The following is a 20,413-nucleotide window of genomic DNA, read 5'->3' as shown; positions in this document are numbered from 1 at the left end:
CATTCACTATATTGAATTACTTTTGGAGTGAGAGCTGGCAATGCACATCTGACTTCACCAGCAAGTAAAGATAAGTTGCAGACAGAGTTTAAGAGGGTTTGCCTCTGTTAGCTTACTCATAGAGCATTTCAGAGTGGGAATAAAGGTCTGTTCACTGACTCGTTCCACATGGGTGCCTGTGGTTTGGGCTGTCGTGACCACAGTGCCTGGGTGCAGGCATATGTCTGTGTGTGTGTGTGTGTGTGTGTGTGTGTGTGTGTGTGTGTGTGTGTGTGTGTGTGTGTGTGTGTGTGTGTGTGTGTGTGTGTGTTATCTAACCATTCCTCAAACCTTCAATCAACATGGAGAACCAAAGATCATGGAAACCAAAAGCTGAATGATATCATTTTACAAGACCTGACAGCACTTCTATGAGCAAACCTGGGGTGCTGAGAATTAGTCAGAGACAGAGCTGACTAATTTCTTTGCATTCCTTGTGTGGGTGTACCTGGACCACCGGAACTCTGAACCTGTTGAGCCAGGAGGAAAAAATGAACTTTTAAATTATTTATTTGTCCAGCAATTGTGACTGTTTCTTTTATAAATTTTTTTTATCAGGGTTTTAAGTAACAGGCAAAAAAATAATACATGCTCAATCCACTGTGCAAACAAGGTGTGGAACAGCATCTTAAAGGGGTTATGTTAAAAACGGCATTTTAAACCACTCTTTTCAGGTTGTTATTAACAAATGAGCACGCTCATAACTGAACCAAGATTTTAGTTTCCCCTTAAACAAAAATACACAAAAGGGAAGAGAAGTACAGAAAGTTCAGGCACAATTTGTGTGTAGAAACACAGCTTTTGTCATGTTTAGGGAAGTGCCGCCCGTTGGATTTGCTAACAGACAAGTGAAATCGGCATTTTTTGAGCTATATTCCAGTGACCATTATTGGTCTGGGTGTCATTTTTAGACTGTTTTAAGAGTGTAAATTCCGCTAAATAAAAGACTTAAAGATCTTAAAATCAGTTCATATATATATAAATAAACATTTTGGAGATCTGTACATTACTTCTATTGGTAATAGCGAGTAAAGCGTGGGCATAAACTAGTACTAATGGATATGTAATAATTTTCAGGGAATCTTGCAACTCATTTTTGTCTTTATCTAACTTTGCTAACACAAAATAATTCAATCAACAGAACATTTATTTAATGACGGCCATGAAAAATCGATGCCCCTTATTTTTCAGTCTCCCACTGGAGACAACATCAAGAAACAAACAAAACAGAAAAACTGTCTAGCCTGCGTCTAGCACATTACAGCTCTTCTCTCGCAGTTTGTGCGTCTCTAACTCACTGTCAGGTTGGCTGATCTGTTGCTGGCCTGCAGACTGGCAGGGCTATTGTTTTAATTTCCCTTCCATTAAGCACAGCCCTGAGAGAAAATAGAGGAAAAGTAGGAGAGGAGACTGGAGGGGAGGGGTAGGCAACCATCTTGGGAGGATCTGTTGCTACTAGACAGCGTGTTTATCATAACAGCTGCTGTCCACAGGGGAAACTTGGCAGGCAACATCAAAGGCTCATTCATAGCCCACCTCTACCATCTGACACACATACACAGCCATGCGTGCAGGCACTTACGCGCACACACTCGCATGCTATCCTGCCATCCATTGTACACAACATACTGAAAGAAAACAAATAAATAAATCCACTAATAAAAAAGTTGAATTCTCAGGTTAAAGGAAGTTATGTTCCAGCGCTGATTACCTAAGCTGTTAGCTCTCGGCAGTGAGGTCTGTTTTTACGATTGTTCTGGTTTTCGTGTAAATGAATTAAAGTTCCATTTGAGTGGCGCCCCTTGTATATGCCAACACATTCTTCAGATCGAGAGCTGAGCTGGCCTCGCTTCAACACATCTCTCTCACAGACTCCCTTTAATAGGCAGCAGCCCCTAGAATCCCTCCGCAAAACACAGAGAGAGCGAGAGAGAAAGGGGGAGGGAGGAGGGAGGGAGCCAATAAGAGCATTTTTATGCATCACTTTTACCAGACTCCTCAAAGGCTCACAGGCTGAGGTTACAGTTTATATCCTTGTTAAGTCTCCCACTGCTCTGGAAAAGCTCAATCCTGCCACTCTGCTGCCATCGTGAGACCAAAAGCACTAACTACAAAAATTGCAGTGGACACGTTTCTTTTTTCTTCATATATATATATACACCTTTCAAATCACATTTAATATTAGCCAAACAATTGCTCTGGCTTTGAATATCGAAATAAAGTCATGTTAGTATATGAAATGTATTGTAGCTCCTATTATAAGTATGGAAGTTAACTTCTGCGTGTGACCAGATATGGAAAGCTGGTTACCAAAACATTATAATTTAAACATTATTATGAATAAAATCACTTTTACAAAATACAAGTAAAAATTTAAATTTAAAATTATTTGTCAGATAAAGTGGAAACTGAAACATTGGATAAATGGATAAACAGGCATACAGTGCCAAACAAATAAGTTAGACCACCACCCACAGCTGCTCTAAATTACTGGTAATTACCAAAATAATTCAAAAGAATTGTAATGGTTGATCCACTAGTCCGTGCATGCTCTTTCTTAAAAATGATATTTTATGACAGTTTTGAATAGTTTTCTTGACAAGTGGACTAATACATTTGTAAAGCACCGTATGTTGACATACACAGGTATATTTCCTATATTAACTGTTGTGCACAACCTGTGTAATATGTGATGATTGAAAGTTTTAAGATTGGGCAGTTATTCACATAACTCAGATGACTGGACATGTTTACAGGCATTAGTCACAAACCTTTTATTGAATTTTGTGATTGCAGATACAGTATAGATGACATTTTGACTTATGACAGAAGAGAATGGTGCAGATGTTACTTACATACATATATATATATATATATATATATATATATATATATATATATATATATATATATATATATATATATATATATATATATATATATATATATATATATATCTTACTGCTTGCTAAAACCATAGATTTTTGAATAATCTAGATTTATATTTATGTACAAAGGATATAGTGACAGAAAAAAACAAGCATGTGCAGTTTCCATCATTTTTTAGCCCATTAGAGTAACAGTCATTTCCTAGAGACCTATGATACACATAACTATAACCACTGCCACAGAATACTTCAACCAACCGTGTAAAAAATTTATTGCATGTCATTACAATATAAACAATGAAACCACAGACGCAAATATTGTGCTTTTCTTATCTAAATGTTAATGAGTATGCAGTTACCCACATCCAGCAGATCATTGCCCTTGTGTCGTAAGCTTTTATATATGGAGAGAGAGAAAATACAAAAAAATCAATTTACCCTAATAGTAGTATTACTGCAAGTAAATGCACCCTTTTATGATAAGGTACAGCTGTCTGTATGGGTTATGGTGTCAAATGTTAAATCACAAAATTATTCTATGACTTCTTTTACGTTCTTTGATGAATGAATTCATGATTAATTAAAATCTGAGGTGATTTGAGCTTCTGAGTAGGATGCCTCTTACCAGGTGAGGTGTTTGCGGCATGCTGAAACATCTCATCTCACCTCCTTGTAGGCCATGTGGTAGGCCTAGGACAGGCTGGATAGTATGTCTTTAACTGGGATAGTAATACCTTGGTGGCCTGTCAGAAGAGCAGGAAGAGGTAGAGGGAAGTCTGGATTGATGGATGGATTGATGGATGGATTGATGGATGGCCAATTGGTGACCAGTGAATCTGAACAGCTACCTCCTGTTGGTGTCAGCTCTGTACCAATACTATAGACTGTATAAAAGAAAGTAATATGAAAGTGTGCTAAACCAGCATTCATGGTGGCCACCAATGATCCTCTGACTTGAAAGACTTCCCCGATGAGTTTATAGGCTCAGTCGCTCATTTCAGCTCATTTCAGCTCATTTCATATAAAATATTAAGTCCAATTTTCAAATTTCTTTATTCTATGTTTCAGAAAAGGTGATTATCCAGGGTATTCCCACGCACTAATGATGAATTATTAACCATATGCATGCAATTGCAAGTCATCTTCCCCTTTCATTCGGCACATTTGATTTCAAAACACCTAGATGGTGATGGTAAAAAAGTTTATCTCAAGTCTTCAAAACAGGATTTCAAAAAAATAATGGGTGTTGTCACAGTAGCTGTGACCATATTTTATACTGTCTATGGCAGATACTAAGTCAAACCCACCAGGGTTTTTACATGTATCCATGTATACATGCAAATATATCACATCTCTAAATCGCCTTCATAAAGACCTTTGAGAATTGTTTCCCAAACCAGCACACACAAACACACACATGACACACCTTGTTAGTCTATCAGGATCTATGTGTGCATTTTTATCATCGAGGTGAAATGTGCTTCTGGAGAATCCCACTGCAGTGGGAATTAAAACAAATGCATCTTTCAGCTGAATCACATAATGAAAACTATACAGTTATCTTCTGCTCCTGTCACAAGAGGTTTCACCTCTGGTTTAGAGTGTAATAATCTAATAAGGTCACAATGGCTTTTGTGTTTGAGTCTATTATTGTCTGCTTTGAATGAAGGACATGCATTTTTATTTTAAGCCTACAGCAATTAATGGCTTGCTCTGTGGGATTTTCTGTGTCATAAGGGATGTAGCATTGTTCATTTGCCTGCCTGCCTGACTGTCTTTCTATCTGTCTGCAGTATGTTGTGCTGTTATACCCTCTTCTTCTGGATCCCTCCCTTATGCCCCTGAGGTTATCCAGCTGAAACAACACAGAGCAGGGGATACTTAAGAGCCCTGCTCTATCCTCTCTCACATGGCACCGCCAAAACCCTAAACCCTCCCCTCATCTCCTGCCAAAACCTCTTCCTCGTGGCACAAAATGTCAGCTGCATTTGACAGCTGCCGCAGTGAATTAGCTGCGAACGTCATTGTTTAAATCAGTATTTGTACTCTACAGGGAAAAGGGACAGCAACACACCTGTTAACACACGTATGAATGTTTTTCATCAGAGTGGGATCTCGTCTTTGATGAGGTAGCAAGTCACCATGGCAACTATGGAGTCTTTGGAGGGGTGAAAGCAAAAGACAGAGGGGTGTATATGAAGTGACAGATAAATAAATAACAGAGCACCATTGCGCTGAGGGGCACACTTCAGCATGTTGGTATGGCTATGTTAATTAGAAAATCTCAGCATGCTTCTCTGATGAGAAGAGCTGTATTAGTCGAAACACAGCTATGACAGCCTGAATGCGATCAGGCTTCACACTTTGTGGTGATAATGGTCAGGCTCAGACAACGCACATGCACACAGACAGTCACAATAACATGAAAATAGCACAGGGAAAAAAAACAGATGGTGTGGAGTGGAGTGTGAGAGGGGGAAAGAATACAGTCGTTCAGACAGATGGAGGCACTGATGCTGTTTCTGATGAATGGGCTCCAGAGACCCAGAGACAGGGACAGTCACCTGAGCTGCCAGCAGCTTCATATTCTGGGCTTTGTTCTCTTTAATCTTCTAACCTGTAGCTCACCTGAAAAGACTGGCAGGGAGGATTTACACCAAACACAAAAAGATCTGACAGTGTGTAAGACTAGCAGGTTGTGCTGTGGTTTTTTGCAATAGCCACAGCATTGTTAGACCATTAATACTCATAAGTCATTTAAGTCATCAATACTGAAGCCTTTAGAAGGAAGCAGATTATGATCTGCATCAAAAAACACTGCATGGGTAAGTATCATGTATTCCTAAACTGAATGACCCTGAAGACCCTGAGACACTAATTACGAACGCATTTGTTTTAACACTTTTGCACTGCAGATGGCAGCAGAGGATGTTTATCAGTCCTCAGAAAAAGTCACCATATGCAGTATCAGTGCACACATGCAGAAGAGCATGTTTTGGTTCACCACACAGGAATATTTTCTTCTACACGTGTGCACGTGCTTCTAAAAAAAATCATCTTTCACATGTACAAGCAGGCTTATAATGTAATAATTCTATTTTCATCAACTGTATTATTCTACAGTGTTTACATGATGCATTAAAATGAACTTCAGTGTCAAATGCAGTAAATGCAAGAAATGCATTTAAAGGTGCAGAAACAGGTAGAAGTGATACAAAGATTAAACTAGCAACGTGGTTAAACTACAATGATACTAAACTTACACCCACACTTCACATATAAGTGAGTGGAGCGAGCGTTTGTATCAGTAGTAAATGCTAAGGATCAGAGGCAAAAGAAGACTACAGCACATCCAGTCACACATTTGCACCATGTGACCTGCCAGTGCCTGTAGACTCAAAGAGACATAAGAGAGAGCTTTGGGATGGAAGCCAGACACACACAGAGGTGTAAGAGAGTGCACCAACATAATTATTTCATGAGACCTGTTGTATGTGTACTGCACCCAAAGGCAACAGGGCTTGCAGAGATCTAGCCACTAGGGTGAAAATGATATGATTCAGGTTACCATAGGAATGGACATACAGAGAAAGGGCAACCTAAATATAAGCACAGTAATGAGCTATGTATGCATGCACAAACTCACTGTATTTTCCTGTTCGCGCATGGCTGCTCCTTCATGCTTAATAAATCTCAACTCTGAAGGACCCATCTGCATGAAGAGATGCCCGCAAACAAGCCAACAAATATTTGTACGGACAGCAGTCACGTTTTGCTGAATCACTCACACGCCCAGTCCTGCTTCTAATAAGCAGACTGGGTTTCTATTTGGAAATTAGGGTGGGGGTGGCAGTCAGTGACATCATTCCCCGTGACAAAGTGCCTGTGGCATCTCTACAAGGTTGGCATTAGTGAGGAGGGAGAGATGATGGGCTGCTAAAGTCACCCCACTGGGCATGTACAGCAACACACAGCTAAACTCAGGCTGACGTCTTTGGCTCCTGTTACAAACACACCGGAGGCACACAATAGGCATCTTTTTTTTCTTTTCTTTTTTTTAGCTCTGTTGAGCATTGTTAAGGGTGACCTTCTCCATATGTTTCTAAGTATATTCAATCTTTCTTTCTACCCAGTTCACTTGAATTCAGAAAGAGTAACATGTTCTATGCTTTTACGGCAAATTAAATGGTTTTACTGTCTCAGCATCTCCTGGATGCCTGCCAAATCAGCTTGACTAGCAAGTTCATTCAAGACTGTTTCACTCAAATCTTGTTCCTTCATTCATGACGCATCTCACTCAGCCCAATGGCTCAACTCTGTTCATTTATTCTTCAGATCGGTTCTGTCAGCCTATAATCAATATCGCCCCCCCTACATTTCCCTTACTCAAGCTAGCCTGCCAAAGGCAATCATCTTACCACCATGAGCCTAATTGGATTTGTGTGTATTGGTCTAGTCTTTTTTATGGTTTAGCCTCTTAATTATAGGGGATCACTACTGTTTGGTGTGGCAGTCTGATCTCAACCCCAATCCGGCACCTTTGGGAGAAATTGGAATACCAGGCCTTATCCATAACTAATGACTAATGCTCTGGTGATATATAGAAAAAATAACAAAAGAACAACATGCAGCTGGCTTTTAAAATCCTATAGCAAGTCACAGAGGACATTCATATTAAATAGGATTGGAAGAGATGTTCAGCAACATCCTCATGTGACCAGTAAACATCTGTAACACCTGACAGTGTATTTTTATTGCAGTGTCCACATACTTATAGAATAGAAGAATAGAATAGCCTTTTACTGTGATTGTACATGTACAACAAAATTGTGGGACTAAATAGAGATAAATGCACTGTTTTTTAATCAATACTTGATAGGGAATACAATGGATTGGCATTTATTTAGTACTATATGTGGTACTTTTCAAGTGCTACAAGGCATTTTCACTTTTTTATATATTTGTACTTTATTCTATTCACCAGCTGCATAGAATAAAGTACTGTGCATACAACTGCATATGACCAACTGACCCTTGACATTTGGAAGGTGGAAAGAATCTACAATCCATGGTGGAAACCCACACAGGCGCAAGGAAGCTATACAAATTTCACAAAGAAATACCTCTTGTTGAATAAATAATATTTTCAGTGTTATATAACACAGTAGTAATGTATGTATGTTATTGCTATTATGGCAAGTGCACAATGACTCAGTGTCATTCAGCTTCAAATCCTCCATAGATCACTGCAAACTTGAATTCGTTGCCAGCAACGGCTGAAGAGAAAATGCTTCCTGTGTCCTTAATAAGAAATGATAGGAAGACACTTTAAAAGTGCCTGTGGCAGACCTGTCAGTTGAAAAATTGATGGTGTCCCAGTCATTATCTCCTCTCAACACATGGCTCTTCAATGCAGCAGCGCTGGTACTTCAAAGTATACTTTTACATAAGGGCCAAGCAAGTGGTTGTTTCCACCTGCTTGTTAGTGTGGTGCACTCTGTTTACTTGTATAAGGTCAGATGTGCTCCTAAGAAGGAGGAAGTATTTTGGATCTGTGGATTATTTATGAGTGTTCCTTTGGCCCACAGTTCTCCCCTGGTGCCAGTGCAAGAAATTTACTCTGTCTGCAGTAGTCTGAATACTCATTGCACTATTTAAATACAGAGCCCAGAAAGACAGCGAAGAAGGTAAAAATGAAGAAACACAGTAAAGGAGCAGGAGAGAGCGAAAACAAAAGATCAAGATTACCCCATACGTGAACAAATGTGTGGTATGAGAAGAACTGTATATGCAAAAACATTACATTAGTGTAGTGATGCATAAAAATAATAATAATAACAGTATGCAGTGAAAGGAAAACAAAGGAGAATAAAATATTTTATTGATGGAGGGAATAATGCGCTACCTTTTGTTTTATTCAGAGTAATATTCCTCGGAGCAACAACTCCAGCTACACTCATAAGAGAAAAAATGTTGGTTTTATTATTTAAGGCGTAGCAGCCAGCCAAAGGTTTGGAGGAAACCAGCAGGACATGAAACAGCCATTGAGAGGGCTGGCTAAACAGCTTTTTGAAGTCACTTTGAGCACACATATAATTCATTTCAGTTTACAGTGTCAGACATTTCATATTACATTTACATAACAGCTTTTGCAGCAAAGTCAATCCATACATCTCTTAAAATTTAAACATCTGACACAACCTGCAGGCATTTGGAGTGGCAACATCAAAACACGAAGTAACATGTAAACTTAACTTTTAATCTATAGTAGCTTCATTTAGCAGGGAAAGCCAGCCATAACAACTACAGTGCAAGTAGTTGATCTCTACTTATTGTTGTTATCCAGCTCATTTATTTGCAAGCTAGTTGAGGAATATTTTATCCTGTAAGGCCAGCTTATCACCTTAATTTCAAAATGATATTGAATCGTACAACCAGCCCATTTTTCCTGCATCACCACATTACATTTTTCCTAGAACCTTTGTGGTCCAACCACAACCACACTAAACCAATCAGGACAGATTAAACAACCTCAGACCAATTAAAAAAGATTGTCATCTACCAAAGGAGATAAGTAGTGTGTATGTGACATACTTCTCACACCTCAATTGTACCAGCTATAGGGAGGGTGGAAAACCATTGTCTCCACAGGGGTGAGCTCCAATCCTACTTAGCAAGAGTGAAATCTAGTGCACACTTGTGTGTGTGCTGTCTATGTACATATATATATATATATATATATATATATATATATATATATATATATATGTGTGTGTGTGTGTGTGTGTGTGTGTGTGTGTGTGTGTGTGTGTGTGTGTGTGTGTGTGTGCATTTTATCTGCAAAATGTTTTGACCTGGCAGATGTGCTTGAAAAAAAAATACAGAGATAGGAGACAGAAGAATAAATATATGAATATCACTTTACAGAAAAGAAGAAATTTAATATAGCAAATTCTCTACAGCAAACTCAACATGCACTCATAAACAAATTAAGCAAATAAACTACGAAAACTGGCAACATAAAAAACCCCATAAATCCAAAACAGTGTTACTAGGCAAAAGAGACAAGAAATGTCAGGAAAATAAAGTAGGCAGGAGATTTCAAAACAACATAATGAATTTTCCACAGATTTTTCCAAGGCTCATTTTTCAAATTAATTATTCAGGTTCAGGGATCACTAAGACACGTTTATGGCTACACTGCAGCCTTGGCTGCTGCTGAGTCATCAGAGCATTTCTCTGAATTCCTAACATAAATTATTTAAACTGGACCCGGGAAACCACTTTGTGAGCATTGGTGAACTCTGTTATTAGAGCCAAAGGACAAACTTTGGAACAGGTGAAAGCTGCACAGGTGGAATAAAAGCAGAACTGGGCCCGTGGTTACAGTCTAAAATAATCCAAAAGGCCTTAGGGAGAATGTTATCAGAAGCTCATCAGAACGTCATCACAGGAATGCAGCCATTATAGAAGCAGCACTTTGTACACAGCATGAAGACCAGAACTGATTACCACTGCCTGGTAATTACACAGATCCACGCATGCTGGTGTTATTGTTTGTTTGTTTTTTCCTGCATTTTACTGTCTTCACAATCATGCCAAAAGAAATCTGTTATTACATGACTGATGACATATGATGTATCTAATGTATCTTTCAAGGAGTTAAATAAAATGCAGACAAGATAAATGTGCCGCGCTGCAATCACATCAAACGGTGAATGCGTTAATTTCCTAGTTCACCGCTTACTGCTTCTGAATATCTGAATCTCATTTCATCTGCACTCTTATTTCCCACCTATTGGAGCAAGCTGCTGAGTATGCCTATTAACAGAATTAAATTGGAGTCTCACAGCAGGTTTTCACTGACTGGCCATATGGATTCCCACTGATTGGTGGCTGAAAGTATTACTCTGATAAGCAGAACACTTCCAAAATGTCAGGAAGCCTTCAGCACTTCTTTAAGTAAGCAAAGTTTGGCTCAACTTCCTTTGACTGTTGGCCAACGCAGATCAGTCATCACTAGGAGATTAACACAAAGATTAAGCAGGATCTTGTTCTTAATCTGACACCAATCTCCCAAAACAAAGCTCATGTGTAGTATGTCTATACATAGTCACACACAAAGGTTTAACTTAGCCCTCTTGACCTTTTGTATTAGTGCTAAAATAAATACACCAGCTCTCTGATTTTACTGTCCTATGGTAGTATGATTATTTAAAATAAATAACATTGAAACAGGATTAAGGTGGGATGATTTTATTATCAGTTTATAAAGCATTTCTTCAGGTCTGGCTGTACCTTTTCCTGCTTCGAGCTGCAACCCCCTCCCTGTCGTAAACAGAATAAGGGTAGGGTGTCAGCAGCAATCAATTTAGAGGACATGTCCTCAGCCTGGTATGCAATGGCGATGGCTGCAGCCCGCTGCAGTGTGCTCCTTTATGAATGGGGAGCAACAGCAACTCCTTGAAAATTAGATGTTCAGTCGACCGACAAAACGGACACTTTGGGATTGCACACATGCACACCTCTGCAGCTGCCCTAACACTGACGGCACAGTACTCTAAATCGCAGATATCAGAGATCATGCCGGGTGGATGTGAGCTACAGGAACTCGCAGAACACTTGGTTTCCATCGAAAATGCCTTTATTAACCTTAAACAAAATGAGTTACATTAAAACCCGAACGTGAAATGAAGGTATGTTTCAGCTACACATGCGCACATGGTTACGTTCCATTGCAGAAAATACCTCGGGGTGTAGATGTTACAGCAAAAACTGGTTGCACAGGAATTACAGAAATCAAAAATATCACTGACAAGACAGCAGATCAAGGAAGAAATGTTGTAAAATGGTCATCGACAGAGGTGAGTTAGGCTTTCGATGGTGAGCAAAAGCAAAAATACGACAAACGATGGCAAACATTTTGTTCGGCAACTATTGACAAGAAAAGCTTTACAACATCACATTTCCTTCCTCTTGCTGGATTAGACTGCACTCTCTTAGTCAACTACAATCATAAGTCGCTCATATTAAAAGTTATCAAACACTAAAATATCTCATGTCGCCTCCTTCTTCACCGTCAGAGTTGACATATTTTATAGTCACTTACACTCTCCAGCTTAAACTTCTCTTACACATCTCTAAGTGAACTCATAGCTTAGTAAGATGAGAGTACACCTATATTTGTGTACACAGTGTCCAATATAGTCCTTATTTTCACGTTTTGTTTTTCTTTTACATTTTGATGCATATATTCGGGATGATCTTTAACATTTCGGGAGAAAATATCAATTTGTGACATTCCTAATTCTAACAATAGCATTTACTCAAATGTTCCTGGAGAAAAAATTGTTTGCTTTAACAGGTTTTTTTTTTAAAACACATTATTTTGATAAAACTTTACAGCACCAAAGGACAACAAGCCTGTACCATTCTAATTCATCAAGTCTGCCTTTAAAATGATTCAAAGTACACACAACATAGCAGGAAGACATTCAATATGAAACATTAAAACATTTACATACATACTTATATATCAGTGAGTTATGAATTGATTATGGTGAAAATCTAAGACCACAGACCCATCTTCTTTGTAGTAGAGATGCACCAATAGCAACAGCAGTGTTGGAGATGCCAGAATAAAAATAGCATCCAGATTTGTCGTCTACAAATGACATTTTTATATTGCAAAACTAGTTCGACAGTTGCATTAACAGGGCTGTGGGATCGCCACAGTTTTCACAGTTTTTGTGACGCGAAACCAACAGGTTCAAATGTAATAGATAACAGACAAGACAATTATATTCACACAGTCTCTTGTGTCAAGCAACCCCAACACTTTATTGCTATCTAGTAAGCAAATACCGCCACATATGAGCCAAACATTAAATTCAAAAATCACAGTCTATGTTGGCAGTGATCAGTTGGCTATTGATGCATCTCTCTAAGCCCACATCAGTCACCTCAGCCTGGATAATTAATGCTTTCTGGTATTGCATTGCATGGATGCTGGAACAAAGTTTACACAGACCAAAGCAGACAATATGCAAATACCCACTGGTGTAACAGCATAATACACTAAATTCTGCTATGACAGGACATTAGATATTCACAATGTATTTAAATAAACCAATGAGAGAAATTCAGCTCTGTACGTGCTAAAGTTAAGTTGCATGATTGGAACTATCATCGCTCATCTCATCAAAACTGATCTAATATGATCAAGTAGAGCACCGTAGCCCTGACATAAATTATGTCATCTTTGGAGACAAACAATACTGATGGATTCACAGTGGAAGTGCTCCAAAAACTAAGTGGTTATAGGAATAGTCTCTGTCAACATCCAGGCGCGATGGCCTCAATAAAAGGAGAGCTTCCCTCTGAGGCCATGATGATGTAAACAAAGGCCAAAGTGATGTTCAGATTACAGTCTGAGCACTGGAATTAAAAGCAACATGTCTGTTGTTCCTCTAGCAGCTAAAGGCTAAACTTTACACATGCTCGCTTTGATATTATTGTACAGATTTTTAAAAGCGCGGTGGATATTGGCATTTAACTAAAATGATTTGAACAACAGACAAGCTTCGTCAGCCACAGTGAAGGCGAGAGAGTTTGGAAGGCTGCTCGCCTCTGATCTAAGTAAAAAGACCTTAGATGTGAGACACACGTTTGTCCAGAAATGACAATAACATTTATAAAGGTGTACTGTATGATGAAAGCGAGCAGACAGTTTGCAATTTGAGAACGAAAGACAGTCAATCCGTTCACATAAAGTATAAGAAGTGTGAGGAGCAGCACTATTCTTGCACAGATGACTATCGTGTACATTTAAAGCAGCTAAAGATATTTAAACACAGCCACCTGTGTGATAGCTACTTGGACTATAGACAGACCTGCTCTGTGAAAAATATAGTTAAGCAGTGTTGTCAAGAATCTTAGATATTTTTGTTTCAAGGCTGTACATGTACAATAAGACGCTTTTCTTTAAATATATTAGTTAAAAAATAATTGTTGTGAAAATAAGATCTGTTCTTTAGCAGTCAACCTGAAGAAGAGAAGAAACAAAAAAGGTCCACAGGTAATCAGAGGTAAACTTAACCTTTCAAACAGCTACTTCAGACATTTTCCTTGTGATAAAAGCTATGCTGGAGGATTTCATTCAGATAAAACAAGAAATTATTGTAAAGAATAAAGAATAGGAGTCCTGAAAAACCTGTTCTTTATAGTTATATTTATAAAGAATTCTTAAATTCCATATATATATATATATATATATATATATACAGAGAGAGAGAGAGAGAGAGATATTTAACATTACTTCATTGTCTTTGAACTTTGTCAAACCAGCTTATTCTTCATAATTTAAATATGCAAAACGTAAAATAATTTATGTTGAATAGGCTACAAATGTATTGCTAAGAGGCAGATTTTTGTATGGTTAAGTATGATGTCCCTGGATTGTTTTACATTGTAAATTTAATGACGTTAAACATCTAATGCATTTAACTCCATTCAAGCCCAATGAAGATAATACTGTACAACACAAATCAACAACTCCCTACATCATGGCTTAGAATAAGGCATTTAAATGGCGTGATAGTAGGAAATAATAAGTTGAATATCTAAATTAAATAACCACCTTATATCTCCATCTTTTAGGGGGGGCGGGGGGGATAAGACATGTTTACCCCAGTCTGCAGGTGATGACCAGGGGCGTATGCTACCATCAGCTAAAATGCTTTCTTTTTGCTTTTGAGTCGATGTTTGCACACATGCAAACTGACAGTTACAGCATCTTGAAATGAGTAGTGATGCCTGAAATTGGCATTACCCGGCACGTTCTCCGTGGCGCGTGTTTTTATATTACATAACGAGAACATGCCCTCCCAAAGGGCACCAAGCTGTACAGACCCCTGACATCAAGGCAACATATCGAACAGCATCCCACACCGGGAAGCCTATCAGGCTTAAACAGCAGGCCATTTCAACCCCCGGTGCGTCGCCACCACAGGGTCACTGTTTGAAATATCGTGGTAAAATATTTTCTCTGTCACGGAATGTATACAGCTGACAATGACGGAATAATAATAATTTGAATCTTTTGTTTTACAGGCTTATAAGGTACCCGGGGATAAATTGCGCTCAAATGGCGCAAGCGTGTCACTGCATACGTCAAAGCTCAGATAAAATGAATCCATCCGTTTTCCCATTCCCGAGGTGGAGACATCTTGAACCGGTGACGACGGACTTTGTAGTTGTTGCCGTTATTATTGTCCCAAAACTCTTGCCCGCCGACACAGTACTTAATTGCAAATTGCAATGTTCCTCCGTTGTCTGGGTATGTGGGCATAACTATCTTGAAACAGAACTTGTCGGTGTCACCGTCGCTCGAGTTAGGAACATAGGACGCCAAACTGTCCATAAAGGTTATCCAGTTGTTTAGGGAATAACGCAAAGAGACGCTCTTTTCGAAAGCCAGATTCAACACGCGCACGAAGCCGGAGAGGCTGAATTCGTCTGCCTCCACGGTCTCCAACAGGACATTTACCTCCCTAACTTTCTGCTCGAAGCCGGGTAATGTGCCTGGGTTGGTGAACTGCAATTCCATGAACACAGACTGCGCAGGAGCCCGGGGGAATTTTGTTTCCAAGTGATGAAGGTGAAGGGGTCCCTTGGGTAATTTTGCCATTATGCGCTCAGGCACCTCGGGAACATCTGTGTCGTCGAAATGCTTCACTGAAATGAGCTCCAGGCCCAGGGAGTCCGCGAAGCGGACTTTTTTCGTAATGGTTGGGCTTCTGCTGCGGGCGATCTCTAACTTTGCTCTCTCTGTAGGTGTAGGCAAAGACGTGCACCTCCGACGCAGATTAGGGCTCTGTGGGGGCTTCAGGGAAATCTCCCTGCCCCTTGGCCTCTCATTCACCACTGCGCTCTCGATAGGCTCACAAGTGGCGTTCACCATGTCAAAATCCTCCCCATCTTCAAGCCTCGGATTTGCCGCTGCAAGACTCCCGAATAGTCCAGCTATGCAGCTGTAGTTCCTCGGCAGGCAGTTCTTTGGGGGGAGCATGACCGCGACAGGGTGCGCAGACTCCGCTTCCATAAAACGTTGGAGTCCCTGAACTGCAGAGCCGGAGTAGTCGTTATGGAGAAAAACCGGCGATGCAAGGAGCCGTCAGGTGTTAGTGTGCAACTCGAGGATAGGTGCTCTGCCTGCGTCAGAAGCTGACACTCTGCAGCCTTGGACCAATAAACCAAAGTGTTGTTGCTTTCCGCAATTAGCGCGACTCTCCTCTTGCAGATGCTTCTTTAAAAAACTAAAAACCAAAAATCCATCATAAAATAAATATGGAGAGCTGTTTGCTCAAAAAACAACAACAACAAAAAAACCAAATTCCTTCCTCTTCACATCAAATATCTCCTCGTTTCCACTTGAATGTGGGGAAATTCATGCGTGTTCTCTCACAGCTGATCTCTTCCCGGGGCAGAGGTTGACGTCTCATCTACATTTACGTGCAGAGATGCGCGTTTAACTGACCAAAATGGTTTCCTTCTTCACAAGTTTTCAGCTGGTTTACTTCCCCGTTTGAACGCTGTGACATTGAAAACAAACCGCATGAAATAAATAATTTAGGTGCATCAAAAACAGTTATGTGCTTTTGTCTTCAGTCTGGTACATCCAGATATTGTGTGCATAACTAGATTATCAAGCGTTCCCGTGTAAAAAAAAAAGAAGCTATTGTGTTGATTTTTTTATACTTAATACAGATATAGGACAGTAATGTGTCGGTAGTAGAATGCAGCAGGAGCGCAGGAACCCCTCCCCCTTTCTCTTGACGGTACGGGCTTTTAAGTGTCACCATGACGACGGCGTTGCAGTTGGTCTCTAAAGGCATTCACCGTTTCTTCCGCTTTTGTCCTACAAAACTCTCAATCGGGAAATAAAAAAGTCGCCACCACGACAGATAGCACACAGCAGAAGTTGTTTGTGAGTAGCAACAAATATTATTCATGTATTTCTTAATTTCCTCGTTTAATAATCCAGTTTGCTTTATTTTGGTAAGCAAAATCAGCGGTAGGTTTGTTAAGTTGATCATATTTACACTAAAAGTGCTACTCAAGATGCATTTTTAAGTAATTAAGGGAATTCTGTTTTCTATGACCCTTTCGAGATCTCACCATGAGTCAAAGGACCTAACTACATCATGACCTCGCAAGAAAGGGATCGTACAGCTGTGGACAGAGCAGACGGGGAGCTGTCAGCACCGGAGAACGCAGCTGGCGAGCACGAAATAGCAGAAAGGAGACTTGTTGAAAGCCTTTTAGATACCAGCGAGGAGAACTTCTTGAATGAGAAGGAGCTAAATGAGTTCCATTGTTACTCTGGTTGGGAGGATGCTGTAAGTGATCCAATATCCTGTTACTGTACCTCTCTTAATTTGTTACCTATATGTAGTTGCAATTTTGTTTTTAAGTAAGTGTCTTCTATGTCACAGTTTGGACTCAGTGATAAATTGAACAAGTATTTAGGCGCCTTCCCTAATTCTTATTTTTTTTTGTGTTTTTTTACACTTATGTGTTTCAGATAATCAAATTGTAATATTAGTCAATGATAACCCTAGTAAATAGAAAATGCAATTTTTAAACAATTATTAATTCATTAAGGGAAAAGGGCTATCCATTTCTATCTGCTCCAATCTATCAAAGTCATCTATCTATGAAATCTATCAAAGCCAGTCTGGAAAGAGTTGCAAAATCATTTCTAAGGCTTTGGGAGTGCAGTGAAAGACAGTGAGAGCCAGTTTCCATAAATGGAGAAAACTTGGAACAGTACTGAATCTTCCCACTAGTGACGGACTACCAAATTTACTTCCACAGCCCGTCGATGACTCATGTAGAAGGTCATAAAAGAACTCAGAACAACATCTAAAGAACTGCAGGCCTCACTTGCCAAGGTTAAGATCAGAGTTCATGATTCAACAACAACAAAGAGAGTGGGGGAAAAAAGACATCCATGAGAGAGGTCCAAGTAGAAAATCACTCCTGAACAAAAAGAATATAAAGGCTCTCCTCAAATTTGCCAGAAAACATGTCAATGATTCCCAGAAGTTTTGGGAAAATATTTTGTAGAGTGGAAAGTTCGCATTCCATTACATCTGATGTAAATCTAACACAGAGTTTTATAAAAAGAACATCATATTAGCAGTTAAACATGGTGGTGGTAATGTGACGATCTGGGTACGACGAGCTGAAACACACCAGCAAGTCCCCCTCAGAATGTTTTAAAAAAACAAAAACAAAATGAAGGTTTCATAGTGGCCTAGTGAGTCTTAAATGAGATTGGGATATGTTGACATGACCATTGATCCCTGAAAACGTTTCAGTGTGGCTGAATTAAAACAATTCTGTAAATACGACTGGATCAAAATTCCTTCACAGCGATGTGAAAGACTCATTTCCTGATGCCAAGGGTGGCACAGTCAGTTAATAGGTTTAGGAGTCAATTACTTTTTCACATAGAGTGAGGGTGATTTGGATACCTATTTTTCTTTTAAAAAAATCATCACTTAACAATTAATGACCCTTTCTGATATTAGTATTGATTATCTGAAGCATCTAAGTATGACAAATATGCAAAATGCAAAAAATATGGTCACATTTTATAATGATGGACAGAATCGGACTAAATCTTCATTCACGTATTATTAATCACATCTGTGCTTTTACTGCTTTCCTTCTATTTGCATGTTTCTTACTTGGTTCAATAAGTATTTTTACTTTGTGATTTTTAGCTTTAAACATATCCGAACTTAACAAAAAAAACTTGGTTTTGCAACAGGTTTGTGGTTGGGCCAGAGTTGTTCCCCTGAGCTGCATACTTTTGACTTCAAACACATACAAGAAACCAGAGCATAAGGAGGCTGACAATGGAACTCCTTCATCTGATGACCCAGTGCCTTCTAATGGAGACAGCTCAGCCAGCATTACAGAGCAGCACTGTGAGTCTCATGCAGGCCTGGATAATTTTAAGAAGTTTGTGTCAGTAAATCAGCACACAGGATCTTGGAGTCAAACTGCTATGGCAGCTCAACAGACAGATGCTGCAGAATGTCCTTTCCTTAAAGCCATGCAGAGAAATCCGACACATCTCTTACTGGAAGAAAAGATATACGAGAGAGGGATGGATAAAGAGACACTTTCTCAGCTTCACCATCTGTCTTCAAAATATTCTGTGCCAGAGAACAAGCCTGCTAAGCCTTGGAAACATAGTCATCGTCCCAATAACAGAGTGGTTCCCATTAAAAACTTCACATTTCTACCACCTATTAACCCACCTCACCTGATTGCCAAGGCCAGTGGTCATCTCTGTAGAGACAAGAAGACTCCAGAGAAACAAACCTCAGAGAAAAACTGTTTCCTTTTAGACAAGCAGCGTGGAACAAGGGGAACTAGAGTGGACACTGCTAGTAATTCAGATATTTCCACTTTCTCTGCAGCGCTGACCTCCAAGTACCAGACATTTTGGCAAAACCCACACAATGTTTTGATACCAAGAGGTATTAAATACAATGTCTTCCAAACCTGACTCAATGCACTGAGGACTAAAGTCTCTCACAAATGCACCCGAGCTGCCTCTTCTCTGCCTCACTTCACTTTTAAGCTGAACGAGGCATGTGAAATAAAAATCTGTCACTTGAATATTTAAGTATGCAGTAAAGGCAACATCTTTCATTATAAAGGGCATCCTGTCTGTCAGCCTCACTCATCACATACCATTAAAATACAGTTAGCTGGAAGAAGAAATTCGGCCTGGCATAATAGTGGCACTGGTGGTCGCTAATATTTTTGAATTTAAGCAGACTACAACTTGGTCAGAACTTTAACATTGCACCGCAGCTTGTTTCTCATAATATAAACTGTGGCCAAACTACTGCATCTGCTTAATACAGTTTAACTTTTATATTAGTAAACAAGGGATTGGTAATGGTTATGGATTATGGGTGGAGCCAAGGTTCTTTCTGAAAATGCCAAGGGTCATGTTGGTTTCCAGGGTCAACATGACTCATGACCTGTTTTCAGTCAGTTGTTATAATACTGTTTAAGCTGTGGCAATTTTGTTACCTTATTACATTTATCTGTATTGCTCTAATTCTTTTCCCTACCTACACAGATGTAAAATAAATGCACAGGCCTGGATTTAGTAGGTTTATACTGGGCAGGTTGTAACTGCATCAGAAGAAGAAAAAAGGTACAATATTATAAAGGTTTTTTGTTTTAGAAAAAAATAATGGTGCAAAATTTGTTTCGCACAACCAAATCTTAAGAGACGATGACATAATGTGTGCAATTGTAATACTGAACTCAAGATCACATGAATAAAACATGTATGACCCACTTATAACCTTTTTAAAAAAAAACAAAAAAAAAAACAAATATTGATCATGTTTGTCCATCTTTCAGCAACTACTTTCCTATTTTTGTTTTGG

General features: G+C 39.3%; 2 protein-coding genes across 2 annotated transcripts; one reads left to right on the top strand and one right to left on the bottom strand.

Moving 5' to 3' along the window:
• Positions 1 to 11,465: 11,465 nt before the first annotated feature.
• LOC147338906 (protein phosphatase 1 regulatory subunit 3E) lies at positions 11,466 to 16,719 on the bottom strand. Its single transcript, XM_086286079.1, has one exon. It carries the CDS (start codon positions 16,027 to 16,029, stop codon positions 15,106 to 15,108), a length of 924 nt encoding a protein of 307 aa, XP_086142205.1. The 5' UTR covers positions 16,030 to 16,719; the 3' UTR covers positions 11,466 to 15,105.
• lg1h16orf46 (linkage group 1 C16orf46 homolog) lies at positions 16,713 to 20,363 on the top strand. Its single transcript, XM_086286070.1, has 3 exons — positions 16,713 to 16,914; positions 17,099 to 17,326; positions 18,766 to 20,363. The coding sequence occupies exons 2-3, from the start codon at positions 17,132 to 17,134 to the stop codon at positions 19,510 to 19,512; spliced, it is 942 nt and encodes a 313-aa protein (XP_086142196.1). The 5' UTR covers positions 16,713 to 16,914; positions 17,099 to 17,131; the 3' UTR covers positions 19,513 to 20,363.
• Positions 20,364 to 20,413: the final 50 nt, after the last annotated feature.

The sequence above is a fragment of the Aulonocara sp. 'chitande type north' Nkhata Bay genome, linkage group LG1 (assembly GCF_057382095.1).
Source record: "Aulonocara sp. 'chitande type north' Nkhata Bay isolate Kocher_YH1m ecotype deep benthic linkage group LG1, A_spYH_male_GT1.1, whole genome shotgun sequence".
Classification (NCBI taxonomy): domain Eukaryota; kingdom Metazoa; phylum Chordata; class Actinopteri; order Cichliformes; family Cichlidae; genus Aulonocara; species Aulonocara sp. 'chitande type north' Nkhata Bay.
The sequence above is the reverse complement of the archived record's forward strand: the minus strand, read 5'-3'. Positions and strand labels throughout refer to the sequence as shown.